We start from the raw sequence: 22,419 nt of genomic DNA on the forward strand, positions 1-22,419 counted from the left end.
GTCTCTCGATAGACGAACTCATTCGCTTTCTATTTGTACTATTTCCTTTATATTCCACACGCAGTAATCTTAATCGCTAGTTATTTCTCTTTGTTTGTTACATCACCGTTCTCTCGACCTCGCCAAGCCTCAGTGCCGTCTATGACCGGCTCTTCAAACGCATCCATAGCACAGCAGCCACTACCAGCCGATTTGCACCACGCGAGACGCATCGCTTCATCGTCGCTCTAGCAAGAACACCGCCCGCGTTGCGATCACCGCTCCAGTTCATCTCCCTCCAGAGTCTTTGTTTTTTTTGTTCTGCAGCTTCTGCCGCAGCGTCCTTTTGCGCCCAAAAATAGCACCAGCGCCTGCCACTTTATTCTACACCCCAGCGCCACCGCCAACGCCCCTGCGCGCCAGTCAGCTTGCCGCCCAACCTGAGCCACTTCTACAGCTACCGGCCCCACGGAAACCCCCCAATTAGACGCGCTGTCGCATTTTCGTCTTCAGCAGCCGCCGTACCTGCCTGTTGCTCTTGAATAAGCGCGACCCAGCACCTGCCGTGTTCTTCACCTGCTCGCTCTTGCCAGATTCGAGCATCAGCGAAGCGTGTCCCCTTCTCTCTATCGAAACCGCCAGAGTAAGAGTCTCTTGCCCAATTTGGAACCATCCACCAATCAGATCGCTCGTCTGGCACCGTTTGGAGCTTTGACCACCTGGTTTTTGAAGGCAGCTTTTCACCCTGTACGAGACACGCTTCCAATAAACTTTCTCGCTTGTACCAGATACGCTGTCCCTGTCCCGGACACCCGTGCCCAAGCCGTGCCAAACTTTGTTTGCTTGGACAAATTCCCACTGAGCCTGCGCGAAAGTGTTTCAAGTTTGCTGCCTGCGCATCAAGCTTGTCGCTGTTTTCCTTGTTGTTTCTTGCTGCACTAGCCCAGCGTCTGTTTTGCGTGACTGACCTGGCCGTTTTCCCCGCCGTTTGACTGGCCGCCAGCAACCCTCGCAAGCCCAGCCCTAACCCTGGTCTGCCGTGTTTCTATTCTTGGTCGTAGCCGCCTGCAGTCCTTTGTGTTTGAGTTTTAGTTGCACACGCTGAGGCATCAAAGGCCCAACTATCAACAAAACAATTCCACGACGGCTTGTGCCTGAGTTTCGAGTCTGTTAAATATCTCGGTTGGTGCCTGTCTTCTGGCTCGCACAACCCCTGCCGCTTGGCTTTCTTTATCTTAACATTGTCGTCTTAGTCTCTCACAACTTTCTCTCTCTCTTGATTATTTGGCCAGCTCAAAGCAACCGATTATCACCACCACATCACCAACCATCGCTCGCTGTTCCTTTGTCTCCTTTCAGTCTTTCTCTGGCCGGCCCATTACGCCCGTCCCTTTTTTTGTTTTTCGATATCTCGACCATATCGCTTGACCATTTTCCCCCCGCCTGGGCATTTATTGCGTTGGCAAAAAAAGCACCGACACCACTGCATTGCTGCCCGCCCACCGCCTCACTCGATTACGAAGTTTGCACAGGGATTCTCGCGCTGTCTAACTCGTCGCCTCTTGCACGTCTGTTCTCGTTATCTGGCCGTCTTGGTAGCCTCGTGATCAATACTCATCCGGCCCCATTGCCGCTTCAGGACGCTGCGTTTTTTCGCTGCCCTCACGACTCCCTAGCACTGCTGCCAGGATTTTCTGCCATACTCCTCGCAGCCGTTTGGTCCCGAGGATTCAACAGCTTGGCTACTTTCATCGCTGTATCCATCCTTGCAGCCCGTTCGCTCCCAAGCAGCTCTCTTTTGTTGCCTGTTTTCTGCCGAGATCATCCCCATCATCCCTAGAGTAAACTGTCTGCTTGTCCCCTCGCAGCTCATCTCGTCTCCCTTTGCCTTCCGTCTTGCAACGCCCATTTTCCCGTCGTCGTCGACATTCCTCCGCCATCTTCGAGCCCGCTCTGGTAAGTCCTCTCGATCAACCTTGCTGCACTTGTTTGTTGTTATCTGCACCTCTGCGAATGCGCATTTCCATTCCTCGCTCCCCAAAGCCCCTTCCTTTGGGCTGTCTTGGGTTCTGTCGGGACCGCCCATAAGTGTGTGGCTTCACCGATGCTTATGGCCCCAATGAATTTTTTCGTGGCGCATGTACAAGTCCAAGCATTGTATGGTGCTGGCTACTAAGACTACGACCTGTTTTATCTGTGCGTCCCGATTGGGCTTTTTCTCACACCACACCACACCCCTCCCTGGTCTCCCAGGATCATCCATCGTAATCCTGTCCCTCTTAGCCTCGCATACCGCATGTCACCCAGACGGAAAAGGAATACTTCCACCCCTCCCCCTTGGTCTTGGTTCCAAAGCCTGCTTTTGGGCTGAAGACTATTGGGTTCCGGCCAGAAGATCTTGGGTTTGTGGCCGACTATATAACATCACCGTCTACCCTTCCTCTGCTTCATTCTCCTCCTGCTCCATCTCTGTTCATACACAATCACGAGCTTGATGGCACATATCCTTTCTTTCCTTGTACATATTATACCCCTCATTTTCAAAGTCTCCTGTCCTTCCGGCTTGTGTTTGTTTTCCATCGGTGTCATATCCGACTTACACCATCTAACGTCAATTGTATTAACACACACCCGCCTATCGTTAGTCGCCTCTAATCTTTCTTCGACCTCACCACAACTAGTCACCATGGACTCTGCTCTGAGACCCCTGACTCTCAATGAGCTCAATGCTGCGGCTCTTGAGCAGTTCATCTACCAGCCCGTATCAACCACCATGATCAAATATCTGGCGCAAGCCGCCCACAACGTCATCGTATGCGATCCTACCCTCATGCCTGCTCCGATTCCCGACTCTTCAGACCCTGCCGCCAAGTCAACGGCCACCGCCATGGTCGTTGGTCCCCATGATGGTAACCTGCCTTCATTGGAGGCCTTCATCACAAAGCTTGTTGTTTCTTCCAAGGTCCACGTTCCTACCTTGATGTCTTCACTTGTCTACCTCAACCGCCTTCGTTCGAGATTGCAACCCATGGCTCGCGGACTCCGGTGCACAGCCCACAGAGTTTTCCTGGCTGCTCTCATTCTGACGGCCAAGTACCTCAACGATAGCTCGCCCCGCAACAAGTACTGGGCCAACTACAGCAACATGCGCGGCGAAGACTATGATTTCGGTCTTTCCCGCAAGGAGGTCAACCTCATGGAGAACCAGCTGCTGAGTCTATTGGAATGGGATCTTCGCATCAACCCTGAAGACCTGTATACCGAACTTGAATTCTTCCTTGCTCCCGTTCGCCAGCAGGTTGCCGACCGCCATGAGCGCCGCAGACGGCGCACCGAGCGCAAGCTCGCTGTCCAGGAAGACCGCCGCAGAAAGGAGGAGGCCGCGACTCTTCTCGCGATTCAGGAACTCGAGCGGGACCAACACTTCCGCAACCTTACCGAACAGCTCCCTTCTCCTTCATCTCGTGGCCACTCCTGCACACGCCCCATTACCGTCTCAGCAGAATACTTCCCATCAGCTGATGCCTGCACGCCTCCTGGTCTTAGCTACAACTCTTCTGGCAGCAGCTACAACTCATCCCGGGCCACTACCCCTCTGGATGGCAGCACTGATGATGATGCTTACATCTATGTCAACAACTCAAGCAACGGTCCGTCACCGGTCGAAAACTACGATTCGCCTCTGATGGCCTCCAAAGTGCGCAAGGCACCCACGAATTACTCCGCTTACGAGCTAAACGGCCCCAACGCCTTCGATCCCCTGGATCTGCCTAAGCCCAAGCGTGCCCGTCGCGCTCGGGGAGTCTTTGGCCGGATGTTTGGCAACAGCACCGGCACTTTGTAAACATCTTTCTACCACGCATCCTTTTTCTCCTTTCTTTTTTTGTTCGTCCTTTCTTTTGCATTTTACATCTACAGCATGGCGTTGCGGAATATTTGGGCTTTTGTCGTCTCGGCCCCGGGTTCTGGTTTTTCTTCTTTCCGTTTTTCTTTTTGGCAAATGTAAATGCGAAGTTGGCGTCTGTATTCTTTCTTTTCTTGATATTTGTCATTTATGCTTAATAAGTTCTGTGACAACTTTTTAGCTTGTTTGTTTTTCTTTCTCTGTGGACTCGAGAACAAAGAGGGAGAACCTCAATACCTACCTTCACACCATGTCTTTCACACACTCGGGGTTAGGAGTCTTATTATCATGATTAGCTATTCATACTTTGTCTATGAAAACATAACCTTTTTTCCACCATCATAATAACCTTGTTAGTTGTTTACTCGTGATCTACATGTCTTGTCGGTTTAGCTGAACGACGCTGTCTTCGAGTTTCTGGCGTGTAAGTCTGCCTTGTATATGTCATGCTCCAGGTCACAGCACTATGTTGAATCCACAGCCTTGACTCCATTTCCTCAAGACATATACTCTTTCACTTGGACAACCTTTCATCTTCTATACTCGGAGGAACACCCTTACAATGCATCCTGTACTACCCTACATCTCCTACATCGACTCTGTAGCCCGTACATCATTATCCATGACCCTCTACTCTCAAATCTGCCGCTGCCATTTCTACGTCTCCCAGATATTGGGCCCCCGGTAAAATTGTCGGTGTGTGATGGACTAGATTGTTTTGGCCAATGCGTCATAAGTCACCTTGGCACTCACCTGGGGCATGTCTACGCACCTAGACTGCTACTTTCGAAGCAATGAGTCGTGGCTTGAGGGAGGCAGACGTCGGGGCAAGGAAGAGTGCTGATTCAGAGCAAGCCAGATTGTCTGTTTAGGCGTGTGCTTTCTTGCAGAAAGTGCTTTCAGAGAAGGGCTACAGTAGGATAGAAGCCTGTGTGACAGCGCAGTAGACATGGCTATGTGGTCGTCTGGGGGCGCCAGTGTGCATGTAACGTGGGTATTCATCTGTATATGCTCGTTTCGTGGTGGATTGGCTCAGGAGGCTTGCGCAAGCTGTCTCGAGAGCCCTGGTGGCAGCGTGGTTTCTCCTTGGGAACTATTAAGCAGTTTCCTTATCGCGGAGACATCTTCAGTTGGCTCTTGAGACGGTAGTCCTCAAATGCGGCCGGTGTGGAAGGTCAGGCGAGATCACGGAGGGCGAGCGCCTTGGGGTGGGTGTAACATCAGTTGGCTCATTATGAACATCCGAATCTGGCCCCGGAGGCTTACCCACTAGTTTCATCGATGTGCAGAGAATATCAGATGCATGCGTTGCTATCGTTACCAACATGTGTGAAAGCATGCCAACGTGCGTGACAGCACTTGATACGTGGCTTCGTAACCAAGCAACTTGCTCGGCTAACCGTGTAGGCGACGAGATCCGGCTCACTTGTTTTCCAATGTATCTAGCTATAGCTATACATACACACACGCTCCTATCGCGTACCACGAAAATCACTTTTTGCAAGCGCTTCGCTCAGACTTACTCATGTGCGGTCTGCAGTAGACATGCAGGGCGCTAACACTACCTGATCACACCCGCAAGGGGTGTTCCCAGGACGGGCAGCGGTCTCATCAGTCTCGGCATTGATCGGGCGGGCACTGGACACACGCACAACCTGGGGGCACGCAGTCTACTACAGCACGACGCTGATTTTCAATAAGTCAACATACAGAGCCGACATGACGTTCCTACAACTTCTGTCAGCTGGGAATGAGCCACGGCTGCAAATAATTGGGTGTATTATCTAAAATGGCAAGACTACAGGGCTTGATCTACTACGATACAACACCAGGCATACCATACCGCAGATATACTTACGTCGTTGGCAAGCGGCCGGCCCCCCGTAATCCGCTTGTCACATGCGGTAGACATGCAAGCTCGCCATTGCTTGGTTCGCCCGTCCGCATCGTGATGTTAGCTCTCTGCTGACCAAGATCAAGGTGGCTCCTTCAGGCAGCATATGAAGTGATACATTTTCTTCCAAGTGTGTCGTGACCTTTTCTTTTCCCTTTTACGCTGCATGATGTACCAGTCCACTCGCTCAAGCCATCGTAAAGGACAAACCAAAAGACAAGTACACTGCGCCATCCACCTTTCATGCATACATGTATACAAGTGCTTGTGTCAACGTAGCAGTCGGATGAATCAGCAGAGTGACTCGGCCAGCAGGTTGCAGGAAAACGCAAGCAAACATGCATAGGCACTGCAAGGACAGCGTATATAAGTATTGCATGGCTTTTTCAGAGGTGTTCTCTTGCCCTGTGATCATGTGCGGGATATGTCAGAGGCGTACGTTTCGTGTGCTGTTCAAGTTCCATTCAAGATGTTAATGTCAGGGCTTGTCAGGAGCGGTGAGGGTGACGTCTGACGAGATGCAATAGATTCTAGGGTTAGTATGCGTAGAGGGTTACGTGTGCAGACCTGTTATGGGGGTTTAACCCTAGCTGTAAATCTACTTGATCTTGAAGTTTCTGCATTAAAGATGAACTATTGTAGGCCCCAAGGCCAAGTGCCAAGATCAAAGCCGATGAGCCGTTCTCCATCACTTTTTAGTTTTAGGCAAAGAGGAGGCTCGGGGCTCGAAAATAGGAAGACCTTGTAATAAGCTAGTTCTCCGAGCTAAAGTGCCTTGACCGACAGCCATGGCGCGGAGAGGACGCCAGGATGGGCTTCTTGTCGTGGCCAAGTGCGTATCAAGTGCATAAGCCAGTAGGAGCAGTACGGGCGGGTGTTGCACTTCTATGCAGCTAGAATAGTGGCTTTGCTCAAGAGAGGATCGTGAAGTTTTTTCCCCCCTTCCTTGTACCAGAGCTGCATGGCTGAGTTCAAGTCATGCAGCACTACAGCAGGCAGCTGTTAAGGAGACCAGAGCACAGGCTGAGCCTGACGAAAATGGAACTGTGCTGACAGGAGGAAGCCGCTTGGTCATGAAAAGTTCAAGGGATGATTGGGCTAACCGGGGGACCATAGCATTCCAGCAAGGAATTCTGAATCAAATGAGGGATATTCTTGGCCCTGCCTACAGCAAGGGCTACACGAAGCCGTGAGTTGGAGTGGGAGAGACTTTGGATCGTGAGGGTATTACCTCCCCTCACCCAAAGAACTGGTCTCAAACTGCGTGACGTAGTTTTGTTTTTCTTTGATCAGCTGTGTATGAGGGCATCAGGGGGAGCAAGAAAGCGACGTCTTATTGAGATGAAGGGGTCAGTAGCGTATGGGGCGAAGAACAGAGATAGATTCGACGATCCGTGATCTGTATGATGCTGGTGAGTTGAAGTCTCGAGGTGCAGAGTTTGGCATCATCAAACGCAGGTTCTGAGAGCTTAGGAAATGTGTGTGCCTAGTAGTAGTGGTACATATGAGCATGTATGAAATATACATGCCATGTGTAAGAAGAACAACCATCAACACATGTTGGTTTTACCCTCGGTCTACAGGGAAAAAACAAATTAAGACCCCGGATTTAGCAATACCTACAACTACTACTACACGGAATGCGACTCATGTGAAGGAAAAAAAAGAAGGACTCGAAACATCAATGACGTAGCCGGTCCCTACTCTAGATAGACAGACAGCCAGGGTCGCTCGTCTTTCCCTTACGCTGAGCCGCAACTTGTCAAAGACAAGGCTCAATCAATTCCACGTCCCCAAATATCAATGTCCCGGGCCTCGAGAAAGTCAGACACCTCCTCTGACATCACCGGTCATGGGGTGGTCGCTGAAATGTAAATTGGCAGATGATATCACAGTCCGCAAAAAGGCGTCGTCCCCTGGCCAAAGCCCCAGAGATGCACAAAGACAAACCCTAGTTAGAATACCTTTACCCTGCGTAGTTGTTCTGGAAGTACAGGTACAAGGACAGAGATGTCCATTGCATAATTCCACACAGGCCAATCAGACGCAGCCAATGTACCTGTATAAGTACTTGTACTCGCCTAGTACAGTGTCTCATGCTGTGCATTAACCGCACTGCCACTTCGGCCGGGCGCTGGCAGGAGCCAAGGGACAAAGGCTGGCCGATACGACTTATCGCAGGCATGCCATTGGCTGCTCGGGGGTTCTCGGGGACTTTCTCCCCCAGGGCTGCTGCAATTTTGCCGGGTGTACAAGGCGGCCTGGTAAAGCCAGTTGATGTCTGGTAGCGGGCAAAATCTGCAAGCAAGACATCGTGAGAATTTCTTTTCTTCTTGGCTAGCCTTTGTATTTTACTGCTTTTTTGGTGTAATCACTGAGGCTTACTCTTGTGCTGAATGTCAGTTCCAAGAACCAAACCCTGGGCTATGTCAGAGCGACACCAACTTGCCTTTTGTGAGTTAATGTCGTCATAGGAGGAAGACTTACAGGGCGCTAGCTGAGCCAACTTAGACCTAAACTGGACTAGCGGGCCACTACTTGCCCCTTCTCCACAAAGAACAAAAGACGCAGGCCATTGGTTCTTGGGGGGTTGTGCCGCGAGCCAGCAAAGGAAAGTCTGGCCTTAAGGCTTGGAGATATACGTCTAGAACACAGGATACGTTGGCGAGTATAGCCGATGCTGATTTTTGGTATTCTTCGGTGCCGTTCGCAGTGATCGTGAGAATGCTGCACAACGGTGTTTTCTGAAATGGCAGCCTGGGTTTTGAGGCATTTGCTCCTTATGCAGTTAGTGCTCTGCGGATACCCTGTTCGGCAGGATGGGAGGAGCCCATCCAGAAACTCAAACAAGCCGCTAGGCGGTCTTTCGATTTCACGAGAATTGGAGAAGTGAATGAGCTGTGACAGAATCCTTCAGAAAAAATCGAGCCAGGGTATCGTCATTTTCCCGGGTGACCTGCAAACAAGCTGGTTGGCGTGTGTTGTTTGTGAGAGGTATCGCCGTGGAATTCTATGTGTGCGCTGCAGCAATCAAACACGGCGGGAATAGAATCATGCTGCTGTTGTGCCGACCATTAAGCTCTCCAACACGAGATGCTCTCAGAGCTGCGGTCGGTAGTTTGGTGGAGTCTCCACGTACTATATACAGGCAGGTACTAACTAAATGGAAAAAAAGTGGCCTCACTCCCTCAAGTATCTGGGGTAGTGCCGTTTTTAGTGTGGATCCATCTCCAGATATGGATATTGCCTGCATGTGGGTATTTTGTACAGGTACGTATGTACATCACTGGTTCTTGTTTGGTTCCTGGTCCCTCTAAATCGTGTACTTACCTGCTCCTTCCCTTTTCCCTGCCACTGCGTTTGTATTTGAGGCGCCGCCTGCCCATTTTTGGTCACCGTTTGCATTTCCTTATCTTCTCATTTCTCCCCATCCTTTTCTTCCTTGATTCTCCATTTTGCATCTTCACTTCTCCATCAATTCATCCAACTTCTTCCATCTCCAACCTCTAATTCGCCAACTTACATTCTCTCCAGCTTTTGGCCTTACTACAATTAAACTTACAGTATTGACCCCCTCATTTTGTCTCTCCCCTCCACCCATTCCGCCGCCATCATGCTCTCTTCGGTCCCCAGAACAGTTGCCCGCCGGCAATCATTACCGTCATCTGCCGTTGCCATGGGCCCCGTAGCGTTTACGCGCTCATTAGCAACCAGAGCCCGCCACCACAGAGCCGACTCCGTTGTTGAAGATGTTGCCAGCCGGTCATTTCAGGAATTCAGCCGCTGCCACTCCGTGGAACACATGCATCTCCCGGTAGGCTCTGACGCCCGTGCCGCGTGCCGCCAAATTGCCGCGCATTACTGGAGTGCTGCCAATGGCTCACAAGCCGACAAGGTGGCTCGATGGAGAGCGAGCTCAGAAAGTGTTTACTACAACGCTGACAAGGGCTCTTCATTGGATCTCAGCCACCTGTGGCAAACGCCCCTCCAGAAGAGCACCAGCAGCTGCAATATCTTGAGATCCGCCTCGCAAATGTCTTTTCTGCATGACACTGGAAACATGCAGCGCATGCCCGCCAGCCGCCGCTCTGTCCACACCCAGTCCTCTTCATACTCAAATTACACCGATCCCATTGCCAGAAAGAAGCTGTCAGGCTCGCGCGCCAACTTCGAGGTTGGCTCTTTTAGCTCATATACCCGCCCCGAGTCTGCATCAGAGTATGAAGATCTCCACATGTACCGCCACAGAAAGATTGACTCCATCAAGACAAACGAGGCGCCTGGCTCCTCCAAGTATGATGACCTCCACCTCTATGGACCCACTACTAGCCCCATCGACATCCAGTCCAAAAAGGGATCCATGTACAATGATCTTCATTACTATGATAGCCCCATTGGTGGTCCTGTGATACACGAGGCTGAAAGCTTCCCCGAGTACAACGACCTGCACCTGTACGGCCCTGCAACTGTTGACAAGCTTCCCGTCGACACCACTATTTCCACGTACAAGGACATTCATGAGTACAATGTCGACCATGTTCACCACGAAACTCCTGTTGGTGTTGTTGGCAAGGCTACTGAGCCCCTGAACCCTGTTCATGAGATCATCGCTAGCCATGTTGGTGTTCCCGCCGAAGACAAGTCGGCTGAGTACACTGATCTTCATAAGTACGTCCCCGTCAAGTGGAATGAGCCTCACGGTGAGCGTCCTCTCTCAGATGAGGAAAAGTCCAAGAACTACAAGGATCTCCATCTCTACGATGGTCCCACTTTATTTAACGAGCCCAACGGCAAGGCTGCCCCTTCCTCAGAGGAGCTTTCCAAGGAGTACAAGGATCTTGAAAAATATGACGGCCCTGTTCTTCACAGCGAGCCTCATGGCATCACTGGAAAGCTCACTGCCGAGGAGCTATCGAAGCAGTACAAGGATCTCCACTTGTACGACGGCCCCCACCAGCACCTTGAGCCCCACGGAGTCCCTCCCAAGAGCCGAGAGGAGCTTTCCAAGAACTACAAAGACCTCGATCGCTACGACGGGCCCCATGTCTTCAACGAGCCCCACGGCAAACTAGCAACCAGCAAGGAAGAGATGTCCAAGAACTATACTGATCTTCATCACTACGGCCCCGTCTTTTACCAAGAACCAGATGGTAAACCCACGGATCGCAAGTATGCACCCTCCTATACTTCTACCTCTTCATTTCCCAAGCATCATACTGCTGCTCCCAACTCTCGGTATACTAACGATCTGCTCCTTGCAGCTAAGAGCTCATTTCAGCGTGACTCGCACCAAATCTTCCGGGAATCGCCAAGTCAGGATCAAGCCCAACTGAGGTATGACTATTACTCGGTTGTCCCTCAGGGTCTGGAGACTAGCTATGCGGAAGAAATTGGCGCACCATCAGCCGGTCTCACCCATGTGCGGTCGTTTGAAACATTGTTGCCTAACTTGTCAGGCTCACAACCCTGCAAGATGAGTGCACACAAAGAAGTATTTCGTGTCTTTGTCTACGATGAAGCTCTGAATAAGATGAGTGTCGCTGAGACACACACCGAGACGCCACCCGATCATCAGACGATGTCTCCTACCGAGGCCCTCCTCAAGCTTTCACACCCGGCCAAGTTCCTCCCATTCTTTGAAAACCTTCGCGCTCAAGGATTTGAAATTGTTGCTAGCAACGGCAATGTTCTTGTCTTTCACAAGGTCCATGGCGACGAGGCTTCCATTCCTAAGGTCACACCCATTGATCGCTCTTGCTTCCAATTTGATCTTCGGCCTGACTACAGCCTGAGTCCCATGGGCGGTCACCCAATCCGCGTCGACACGAGGCAGAAGTTGGATCCCATCACCCGAGAGCAAACAGACTTTGTTAGTATGTTGGAGAAGCAAAACCGCGACAAAAAGCCTAGCCGCCTGTGGAGCATTGTTAAGAAGACTATCTTCTACAGTGTGGCGAGCTATGGTTTATTGAAGACGGGCGAGCAAATAGGGCAGAACCGGCGAGCGAGAGCTGAAGCCCAGGGCGCCCATGTCCACTAACATCTTTTCTCTGCCTTTTTTCTTTTCCTTTTACTTTGCATTGGGCTGGCACTGTTTTTTTTTATCATCGTCATCATATTGTAAGCAGCGTGTGCAAGCGTTACCTTATGGGTAGAGATACCCTTTCTGTATTATTTATTTCTCTTGTCAGCGTCGCACGACGCTAGAAATCTGGGGGACTCAGCATCCCAGCTTTTTCTATTCACTTAAAGGGCTCTGGTTCACACGTGCCTTTTTTCCTGTATTATTTGATATGATAATCAAGATATTTCTTTTTACGATTTGGTATATGAACTATTACTGCAAAATGGTTGTATGATTATTGTGAACTAGACTTTGAAAGATGAAGTAGATGGGAATGAAGATTGAATGTGTGTACTGACAGGATGAGGCAACTTGAGATGTCCTTTTGCCTCTGGTATATCAGTAGTATCATTTGTATTTGTGTGTATGCTGAAGTAGCACCAGCGCCACGGCTCTAGCAGTGTTCATGCTCCGTGAAGCCGGGACACTCGCCTATATCAGCGACGCCGCTCATGTGGCACTCGTGCTTGAGATCTTCTGTCTTCCAGCTTTGGCGGCGGGCTGGCGGAGCAGCAGCAGCAGCAGCGGCGGCGGCAGGGCTAGAGTCAGGCGACGTATTGGAGCGAGGGAAGGGGGCAGAGGAGCCTCCTGCTGCTGCTGCTGAGGCTGTGAGCGGCGGCGAGGCGGAGAGCGCGGTGGCGGCCGACCGAGCAGTGTTGGCGGGCGCCGGCTGCCATGACTTGGTGTGTTGGATGGCCAGAGCGACCTGGGCCATGGTGTGGAGCGAGGGCTTCCAGTCGGAAGACGAGGGGGCCGAGGCGTGGGCGGGGTGGTGGCTTGTCATGGTGGATGTGGGTAGAGATGTGTCGTGTGGGTGTGTGGGTGTGAGGTTGTGAGGTTGTGAAAGCTTCTGAAGGGTTGTAGATGGTGCAGGATAGATCTGTCTGGAGATGGAGCGGACGCGGTGGTGCCTTTTAAGTAGGCGCGAGCGTGCGTATCGGCGTAGGTCGTGTGCCATGCTGACGCTTTGCCTGGCCTGGCCTTGCCGTCTTGGGCTCCGGTCTTACGGGTGGCCTGTCATCAGGGCTGCATGGGCGGGTGTGTGGCTGTCGGTGGAGTGATGTGTCTAGTATACAAGACTTATCTGGATAGTGTTTGGGTATGCAGGGATGCCGGGATGCGTGTACTGGTATGCTTTTGGCTGACTACTGGTTTCTTTGGGATAAGCGTGAGCGTGGCCCGGGGTAGGGGCTTGACGTCTCGTGTTGTGGGTTGTTGGGCCGGGGTATTTGGGGAGGCCTTGACGATGTGCGGGAGGGAGGGAATGCAGGAGAACTATCGATGTGATTCATGACTTTCTTTTTTCTTTTCTTTTCTCACGAGACCATCTTTGTCGTCGTCATCTTCAGGGCTTAATGCCCGACGCAAAACGTAACGGATTCTCACGAGACAACCTGTGAGCTCCGGGTAATTAACTACGGAAAGCAGCAATTCTACCGCGCTAATGTGCACGCATTCACGAAGAGAAGATTCCCTTGTTGTGTTAACAAAGAAAAGACAGGGCCGTCAGAATCTTTTAGTGCGTGGCAAATTTCACCGTGAGATCGAGGTAGTGGGATGACATGGAGACCAATGGAACGATACAAGCACGATGCAGAGTCTAAAGTCAATAAACATGGTGGCCAGTCTGATGGGGCGACGCAAAGTGCATGTGTTTATATTTGTTCTAGTCTTTTTACTAAGCCGTTCAAGGCTAGTGGCGGTTTGTGTGTCTCGTGAAGCCCCGTACGAGTTAGGGAGCATTATGACCAACTAGTTAGTTACATGTAGTTAGGCAAGTTGGTTTGGGCTCATGCCTTTCAGCCCTGTTTTTTTCTTTTTCTTGGCTCTCCTAGTTTTTTCGCCTTTAGTTTCTGGCGGACGGGCTCATTTGGTAATCATAGGTACAAAGTTCATGGTGGATTACGTAGGGTGACATGAGTGCTCTTCAACAGCGGTATCAGAGCTTTATACAGACGTTTTTTTCTTTTTTTGGGGGGAAATCAACACAGATGCGATACTCACGTTCAGCCGGCGTTGTTGCGAAACTCGGCTTCACGGGCGGCGCGGTGCCAGTCGGTGCGGAAGAGGTAAATGTACTCGACGACGGAAACCCTGTTGGAGGGCATGTTAGTTGGACACTTTCAAGGTATCAAAACACAAAGGAACACTTACAAGGCAAGGCCAACGGACAGTCCAAACCACATGCCGTACAACCTCCAACCCAAGCCAAAGGCAGTAAAGACTGAGAGCGGAAGCCCGATGACGTAGTACGCCACCAGGTTCGTGTAACTGCCGATATGCTGCTGCCCAATGCCGCGCAGCAAGCCATGCGCGCCAGCCGCCATGGCATCGGCTATCTGCATGATAGCCAACACGGGCATGACGTCGGCGGAGAGCTCAGCGACCTTGGGGTCCTGCGTGAGCAGATACGGGATCTGGTGGCGGAAGATAATCAAAAGGGCAAAGTTGAGCAGCGCGACGAAGCACTCGACGGCAATGGTCACTTTGGCAGCCATCTTGGCTGGCTGGATCAGCTTAGCGCCAACGAGGTTGGCGACACGCATTGACCCGGCCACAGAGATGGAGAAGGGAATCTGGTAAGTGGTTGACGTCAGCGTGGCCATGACGCCCTGCGCGGCTAGGTCGTACGGGCCCAGCACCGTGGCGGCAAAGACCAGCAGCTCAAAGGCCACGTACTCTGCCTCGAGCATGATCAGCCCCGGGACAGCCAGCTTGATCATGGGCACCCAGTTGTCAAGGGCGCGGCGCGAGAACCCGCCCCAGCACTGGCGGCCGTCGATAAAGTAGACGTAGAGGAAGAGCATCACTGGCAGCATGTTCTGTGTGATGACGATAGAGATGGGCGCGCCAACAAAGCCCCAGCCCAGGTGCCATACGAACCAGTAGTTTAGGAAGATGTTGAGCGGCGCAACAATCATCAGGATGTACGTGGTGGCATGGAAGATGCCCTGGCTCTGTACGAAGCGCTTCCCGGCTTCCCATACAGCTGCCGCCGGCCCGCCGAGGATCAGGATACGCAGGTACTGGCCTGCGAGCTCTGCTGTCTCGGCCTCGGGCATTACATGCGCTAGCACACGGCCGCCGTGCCACCAGAAAACACCAATGGGCAGGAACAACAGTAGGAGAAAGTACGTCATGCGCTGGCACTGAAGGCCAACAAGGTGCTTGTGGCCCGAGCCATAGGCCTGGGCACAAAGTGTATCAAGAGATGTAGAGAGCCCGATGAAGATGGAGTAGCAAGAGATGACGGCGGTCATGTTGGCGATGCTGACGGCGCCAAGCTCTTCCTTGCCCAGGCGGCCGACGGCAAACACACTGGCGACGTTGATGGAGTACTGCAGCAAAAAGGTGCCCGTGAGCGGAAGCGACGTCTGCAGTACCGTCTTGGTCTCTCGCTGCCATGTACTCTGGAGGCTTCCGGCTTGAACGGCAGCTTCCCACTGTTCGCCAATCTCTTCGACATCGGGCGACTCGGGCTCCGAGAGGAGACCGGCAGCCTCGTGGTCGTCGTTGTCGTCGTCCACCACTGCGCTCTCGTTGGCTGCGCGGCGATCAATGCCGGCGCCTAGCAGCGCGGTAGTCTCGTCGAAGCTCCGGCGTGGGACTCTAGAGCGCGATGCCGGGCTGGGCGAATACTCGCGGCCATCGCGAACCTTTGTGCTGAAGACGGCGTCGTAGAGCCGGCGCAGACGGCCCTTTTGGACCTGGCCGTGCTTGGGCGGCAGCAGGTGGTTGTCGCGCAGGATCGAGGCCTCGGCAGCGCGGGACTGGGCACGCTCAGTGCGCGATAGGCGCGGCTGCGCGCTGCCGTCAAGCTGCAGCTCGGGCACGGGCAGCAGCAGCGACGGTCGCTCGGTGCCGTAGGCGATGCCGCTGGGCCGGCGGTACATGAGCGGGCCGGCATCGGCATCAGCGGAGCCAGAGGAGGCCGGCGACGGCGGGTCGGTGTGATCGCAGGCGGCCACATCGCTGGAGACGATCAGCTCGGGCTTGGACGCCATTGCGGCAGGAGGGGCGGTTCAAGGCGTAATTGGCTTGGAGGGCGGATTTGGACAGTGACTTGGGACGCACGAATGAGACAGTCGGGCAGCAGAGCCCAGAAGGGAAAGTGTTTGCGACGGGCGTACGCGGCGAGCAAATTTCTTCAATTGAACAAGAGGCAATGTGGTGAAAATTTTGGGGTCTGTGTCAAGAGGTGTGCGCCGACCCTGGAGAAAGAGACAAGGGCCGGGATGGAGGAGAGAAGCCAACAGACAACCAAGAGCAAGTATCAATTTGCAACGAGAGCACCAACAATGAACAATGACGGCTCGGCAAGAGAGAGGCCCAAAAGAAAAAAAAAGGAAAGAAAAAAAAAAGGCAAAGGTAGAAGAACCAGAGGTAAGCAGCTAACTAGCTAGACTATATAGGTAGGAACAACGGCCAGTGCGTTCCGGCTCGCCAAGCGGCTTAACTACCCAGAAGAAGGAATGCGCCTAAGATGCTAGTTTTGTAATCCTCCTTGATCCCGCAACTTTTTCTTTCTCTGTAGATCAAGTCAACCTCTCTGGAAACAAAAGCAAGCATGGCGGGGCTAGAACAACCCGTGTGAAGGGGTGTCGAGCAAGGAGGAGGGAGGGGCAGTAGCAGGAAGAACATGGGGTATCACCATGCCAGGGATGCCGCACGTCCAGAGTCTCTGGCTCCCTGCTCTGCTGCTGGGCACATTTCCTGTATGACTGCAGCTCGACGCGCAAATCAAAACCACTTTTCAGGACCGCAACGGCCAGGGAACGACATGGCGCAGTTTGGCTGGTCGCTGGCCATGGCTACACATGCGACCCGAACGGAACAGCTGAGCCGTTATCTTCTCCTTTTGGCGCTTGCTTATGCTTCCTTGCAACGGCGCATGCGCAAAACCTTCAGTTAACGGCCTAGCCTGTCTCCTCAAACAAACCCCCGCCCTATGCAATGCACGCGGAGGCTAGTTCCGAACACCTAAACGAGCAGATTCTGCTGCAGAATGGGCTGGCCTGGTTCTCGGGTGCTCGGCCCCGGCAGGGCTGTGCAACAAGGAAAAAGAGGGAGAGGGAGAAAGCGAATGGATAGGGCGCAGATCTGACTGAGCGGCAAAGTTGTGTGGTCGCAGTCGCAGTCCGGCGATTATCCGGCTGTTCGAAGACCTGTGTACCCATGTTCCTCTGGATACTGGTTGCTGCTGATTCAGCCGCCCGCTCGGGCCCAAGCCAAAACATCACTGTCTTCAAAGGGCGCGGCAGGGCGTGCTACCCGAGAAGAGCCAGAACCTGGGTCGTCTGTATCGTATCGCGGGCGTCCATCTCGAGGAGTCGGTCGATCGGACCCTGACTCGGATTGGAGGTAGTCACGGCTTCTGCCCCGCAATTTCCGTTCCTGTCTTCGTAACTCCCTGCCAAAATAAGGGCGCTTCTGTGCTCTTTCTCTTCGGACCCGACCAGGTAACCCCAAGTCGCTCTGGCTGACTCCAACCCTCTAACCCTGGCCTGATCGACCAGTCGCAAACCCGGTTCGTGACCAGTCGCTCATGGCAGGGCAACACATGCAGAGCTTGCAGTTTACTTGCCCATACGGGACATACACGTGCCCATTATGTCATTATGTTCCTAAAGTCCTCCTGTAGGCTGCGGAATCAGAAGTCATCTGCGACTATGCTATCTACACCTGCGACAAGGCTGGGCGTCTCCCTGGCACGCCGATGACGGACTGGCAGTATAAAGCTCTCATGATTGCAACGCCGCAGTCACCGGCGAGCCCAGGAAGATAAGAGAGTCGCAGCAAGAATCCCCAGGGTCGAGTGCTCTCGCCGGCGTCGCCACAGGGCTGCTGAATGTGAAAACAATTGGAAACAAAAAGAGGCCAGTCCGTGCTGTTCTCCCGCGCCATGCTGTCACCGCTGTGACTTATATTCACGTAAGCCTCCCACTTTGACTTTGACTATGACAGCTATCAAGACAAACAAGACGACGTCACAAAACTCTATATACACTTTGGGGCTGCTGTGAGACCCCTGTATTTTGGCCTGCATCAACCCTAGATGTGGGGACTAGGGTCCAGACTCGGTCAACTGTGATCACAAGCCAAAGCCTCGACTAGTGCAATCCGCCGCCATCCAGCCAATCATCGGCCGTAGATGTATGACCAGAAAACAAAGAAAAAAAAATGGCCAAGCAGTCACACGATCCCGCCCAGCCTCGTTGCATGTGCAAATGCGAACCAACATAAACATCGCGCCGCCACAAGTACTTCTTATCCAGCCGGATCTCTACGTCTCCGGAGCTGCACTACGCATAGATCCAGACCACGCAAACTGGCACCGATTCCATTCTCCTCGCTTAACTTGATATATCCCAACAACCCCCCTTTTCCAGGCTCTATTTTGTTCGGTATTGCTTCCTTTGTCGCCGAGTCCATTCATTTATTCTTAGAACCCAACTGCCACTCTTTGCACACTCATTCGCCCAAGCCCAGACCGCGAATATTTTCTGCTCTCTATCTGCCGCCATGTCTTCTATCACAACCACCACCAGCGCGCTCCCGACGCTCAACGCTGAGCGTATCACAGCCGAAAACATCAACCGCCTGTTCCCCGATGTCGAGGCCAATGCCGACGCCTTTGATGGCCACGACGAAGAGCAGATCCGTCTGATGGAAGAGATGTGCATTGTCGTCGACGAGAACGACAATTCCATCGGCAGCGCCAGCAAAAAGACCTGTAAGCCCTCCTCCTGTCCTGTGATAGCACGCCGGGCCCGCCTGTGCACGTACCCCCGCTGACCGCTTGTCCGCTGGTTCTCCATCTCCCCGCTCCAGGCCACCTTATGACCAACATCAACAAGGGCCTTCTGCACCGCGCCTTCTCCGTCTTCCTCTTCGACGACCAGAACCGTCTGCTTATGCAGCAGCGGGCTACCGAGAAAATCACCTTCCCCGACATGTGGACGAACACTTGCTGCTCGCACCCCCTCGCTATCCCAGGCGAGACCGGCACTAACCTCGAGGAGTGCATTCTCGGCGGCAAGAGAGCCGCCCAGCGCAAGCTAGACCACGAGCTGGGCATCAACAAGGCCCAGGTCCCGCTCGAAGACTTTGACTTTTTGACGCGTATCCACTACATGGCCCCCAGCAATGGTAAATGGGGCGAGCATGAGGGTAAGTCTCCATGGTTTCTTGGCCCCTTTGAGACTAGCCAGTGTCACGCTTTTTTTAGGCATACTAACGACCATTGTGTGCTCCACAGTTGACTACATCTACTTTATCAGAGCCCCCAACGTCGACCTGAACATCAACGCCAATGAAATCAGGGATTACAAGTACATCACTCCCGACGAGCTCCGGGCTATGCTGGCAGACCCTTCGGTCAAGCTCACTCCCTGGTTCAAGTTGATTGGCGAGACTGAGCTGTTCAAGTGGTGGGAGGCCTTTGCTACGGGCGAGTCCTTCAACGCGCTCACCAACGAGACTACCATTCGGAGATATTAAATCAGACAGACTGGAATTTCTTTTTTGGTGTCGGGGCCTTGAGTTGCAGTGTTATGTGTTTGCACATTTCAAGCGGGGGGAGCATGCTAAAAACTTACTTTTTTTTGTCTGCTGTTTTTGAGATGGCACTACCCTCAAAAGGGGATTTTCTTTTTTTCCGGCTAGGAAGCTATGATACTCTCGAAAACATTCCGGTTATGGTGCTTGCTTGACCTTTTGGATTGATATCAACTTGTTTTCATAGCCCCAAGATTTTGTTTTTGCGCTCTTTTTCTCTCCTTGCTTTTGTCCCCTTGGTTTTTCTTTTGCATTTCTTTTTTCTTCTCTATTTTCTCGCTTAATGCTTTCTTTTTCTTCATCTGCCTCTTCTTCTTCTTCTCCTTACGCGCCCAAGGTGTGCCCCGGAAGCTCCATGCCCTATCCGCGAGCTTCTTGTCTCAAAACTCATGCCCCTATTTGTAGTTACGTAGAAGCGAAAAGGAGCAACTGGTGTTGTTGTCTCTGTCACCGAACACGTGTACCGGCTTGAGCAGGGGGGTTCTGTTTAAACCCAACCGTTTGGGATGTGGGAACGAACCCCAGAACAACGTTGATTGAACCGGCCTCCAAGACTTGTTGCGTGATTTGATCTCGGCCAGTCAATGCAATCTTCCACTACAGTTCTACCCATGCGACAGTCTACAGTTGTCCGGAAGGCGTTTTGTTTTCTTTTTTTCGGCTATGGATTATCCAGACTTTCGTATTCACAAAAGCCTGCGTGCGGACCCCTGAGTTCCTTAACTGTCGGTGTGTGTGAAGTCCAAATGTCACATGGCTGGCTGGCATATCCGGTAGATATCAAGTAGAGTGGCCGGGAGACGAGATGAGATTGATAATATCGCGCGTGCGACATGACACAAACAGTAGGAAATTCTGTCAACGGATGCAGGGAGCCTCCGTTGGCGTTATTTCACTTGAATTTCTTTTTTCTTTTTTTACAGTGTTTGCTTTTCTCCGAGCATCACCCCCTTGCATGGAATAAAAATTGAGAAACAGTCGATTCATGGCTGCCCGATCCCAAAGACAAAGTAGTTATCCTTACCGCACTTGTGTATACATGCCGAGTACGGGGGGAGAGGGACGAGGCTAATAGGCTTGGCTCTTGTTGATCACACGGGCTTGACAATTATACATGCTACCGTGCTTTTATCTGCAAAAGGCATGTTGAAGCTCCAGCCACAAGCGCCTTACAAGTGGTTTGTAGGAATACACATGGTTACATACATACGTGCATGCAGGAACCCCTTCTACACGGCTGGTGAGCCTAGGCCATTCTACGCACTGCACGCAATTTTTTGGTCTTGGGGTAAATATCTGTCTGATCTGCCAAGCCAGCTCTGTAATCCTTTTTTTTTCTTTGCTTTCTATTATTTTTCGTCCTTGTATTTGAGAAAGAGTGAACAAGCTTGTCGCGGAAATGACACATGCTTCCATGTCCTAGTTACTCAATTAATACTGTGTACCATTGTGTAACATGAAATATCTACTACATACAACCTTGGCTGTTGAGCGCTGTTGCCACTGACATTTTTGACTTGCGGTTTGACAAGTGACGGATCTGACCGTGCACACAGATTCACGTATCAACTACGTGGAGAACTGTATAGATATACATATATCTATATGTGAAAAAGTAGATTGTATAGTTGGCATTCATTCTGTGTTGTTCGACATCGAGGCAGCATCCTAGGGTCACTGACAATCCCTCTCAGAGGAAGGTCCAAAGCATGTACAAAGAAAAGGCTACAAGGTAAAGCATCCCCGAATAAGACAAGGGATAAACTGGTCAAAGTTGGGGAACTGGAAAAAGGCTAAAGCAGCCCTATCCTAGCCAGGCTTTCCTCCCCACAATCCGTCACGGCTGGCAAACTTCTCGCCTCGAGATTAGGATTAGCGAGAATAATGTGTTCAGCTTCTACATACATAGATATATCAGACCTATCCCAGAAAAAATGTAAACCAGCGCGCTCCTTTGAAGAGACAACCAGCATGTCAATTACAAAAAAGAAAAAACAAAGGCAAGATACCTGAATCGGGAAACCAATTGCGCAATCCGTAACTGCATTTAATTAAGAAAGCACTGAACACCCCAGCTCCTCAGCAAAATGTCGGTGTAGAAAACTATTTCTTCCCACGAAACCCCCTTGTAGACTTTGCCATAGGCCTAACTATGAGCATACGCACGTATGTATATACACACTTCTGGCCCAGGAGGCAAGCTTTATAAGGTTGCCTCGAGACGCCACACTGCCTTTCCTAGATGGCTAATTAATCGTTACTGTTGCTCGATGTGGAAGTCTGAAGAGTGTCAAGGATACAACAACACAAAAAGATTTGCTGGTTTGCGTTGACTGGGACAACAGTGGCGTGAGGCTTCCCCATCTCTTCTTACATCGAGCAAGATCGCACTTACACAAGTACGGATATATTTGCTCTCCTGGGGGACCATCGGGTTTCTTTTTTTTTCCGTCTGATCTTGGTGTTGGTGTATTTAGTTACTGTGTCATTCGTTTTATAGATCGTAGCTCCTGTCATAAGCCTTTATGTATCCTTTTGGACTTGGGTACCAATGTGCGGGTCTTCGAGTTTGTGCATCCGGCTGAAACAATACATGGCAGTTGAACCACGCCTGTCTATAAATTACATTTGCATGCAGATCTTACCAACCTGACTACTTGCTTTTCCAGGTCCCGGAAACTTTGCACCCTGTTGGATTCAATGCGCCAATCAATCAATGAAATCGTCTGTAACTACCCGTCTCGACCTCCAAGACCAAGAGTAGCGAGAAGTTTTTTTTGGTTCCGGGTAGTATCGACGGCGGTGTCTATATTCTACCTAATTTACGCATAATCCTATCTTCTATAGCTGAAAAAGAAAAAGGCTTCCCTTGTTCATGATATCATCTGCTTTACTGGGAAAACTGTTCCGACCGCTGGGTCTGAGACTACAAGGGTATTCAAATGACATACCACATCACTG

The 22,419-nt window shown here is 51.6% G+C and overlaps 5 protein-coding genes across 5 annotated transcripts; 3 read left to right on the top strand and 2 right to left on the bottom strand.

Annotated features, from left to right (window-relative positions):
* Positions 1–2,665: 2,665 nt before the first annotated feature.
* On the top strand, positions 2,666–3,823 carry BROUX77_005313 (uncharacterized protein; the record flags this gene model as incomplete). Its single annotated transcript, XM_073750173.1, has 1 exon — positions 2,666–3,823. One exon carries the CDS (start codon positions 2,666–2,668, stop codon positions 3,821–3,823), a length of 1,158 nt encoding a protein of 385 aa, XP_073604199.1.
* Positions 3,824–9,390: 5,567 nt separating this feature from the next.
* Positions 9,391–11,817, top strand: BROUX77_005314 (uncharacterized protein; the record flags this gene model as incomplete). Its single annotated transcript, XM_073750174.1, has 1 exon — positions 9,391–11,817. One exon carries the CDS (start codon positions 9,391–9,393, stop codon positions 11,815–11,817), a length of 2,427 nt encoding a protein of 808 aa, XP_073604200.1.
* Positions 11,818–12,295: 478 nt separating this feature from the next.
* BROUX77_005315 (uncharacterized protein) lies at positions 12,296–12,685 on the bottom strand (the record flags this gene model as incomplete). Its single annotated transcript, XM_073750175.1, has 1 exon — positions 12,296–12,685. The coding sequence occupies one exon, from the start codon at positions 12,683–12,685 to the stop codon at positions 12,296–12,298; it is 390 nt and encodes a 129-aa protein (XP_073604201.1).
* Positions 12,686–13,907: 1,222 nt separating this feature from the next.
* Positions 13,908–15,905, bottom strand: BROUX77_005316 (uncharacterized protein; the record flags this gene model as incomplete). The annotated part of the gene is made up of 2 exons (XM_073750176.1): positions 13,908–13,995; positions 14,056–15,905. 2 exons carry the CDS (start codon positions 15,903–15,905, stop codon positions 13,908–13,910), a joined length of 1,938 nt encoding a protein of 645 aa, XP_073604202.1.
* Positions 15,906–18,423: 2,518 nt separating this feature from the next.
* On the top strand, positions 18,424–19,401 carry BROUX77_005317 (uncharacterized protein; the record flags this gene model as incomplete). Its single annotated transcript, XM_073750178.1, has 3 exons — positions 18,424–18,634; positions 18,733–19,071; positions 19,160–19,401. 3 exons carry the CDS (start codon positions 18,424–18,426, stop codon positions 19,399–19,401), a joined length of 792 nt encoding a protein of 263 aa, XP_073604203.1.
* Positions 19,402–22,419: the final 3,018 nt, after the last annotated feature.

Source organism: Berkeleyomyces rouxiae, assembly GCF_048999995.1.
Source record: "Berkeleyomyces rouxiae strain 22BRR77 chromosome Unknown BrBRR77_ptg000005l, whole genome shotgun sequence".
NCBI lineage: Eukaryota > Fungi > Ascomycota > Sordariomycetes > Microascales > Ceratocystidaceae > Berkeleyomyces > Berkeleyomyces rouxiae.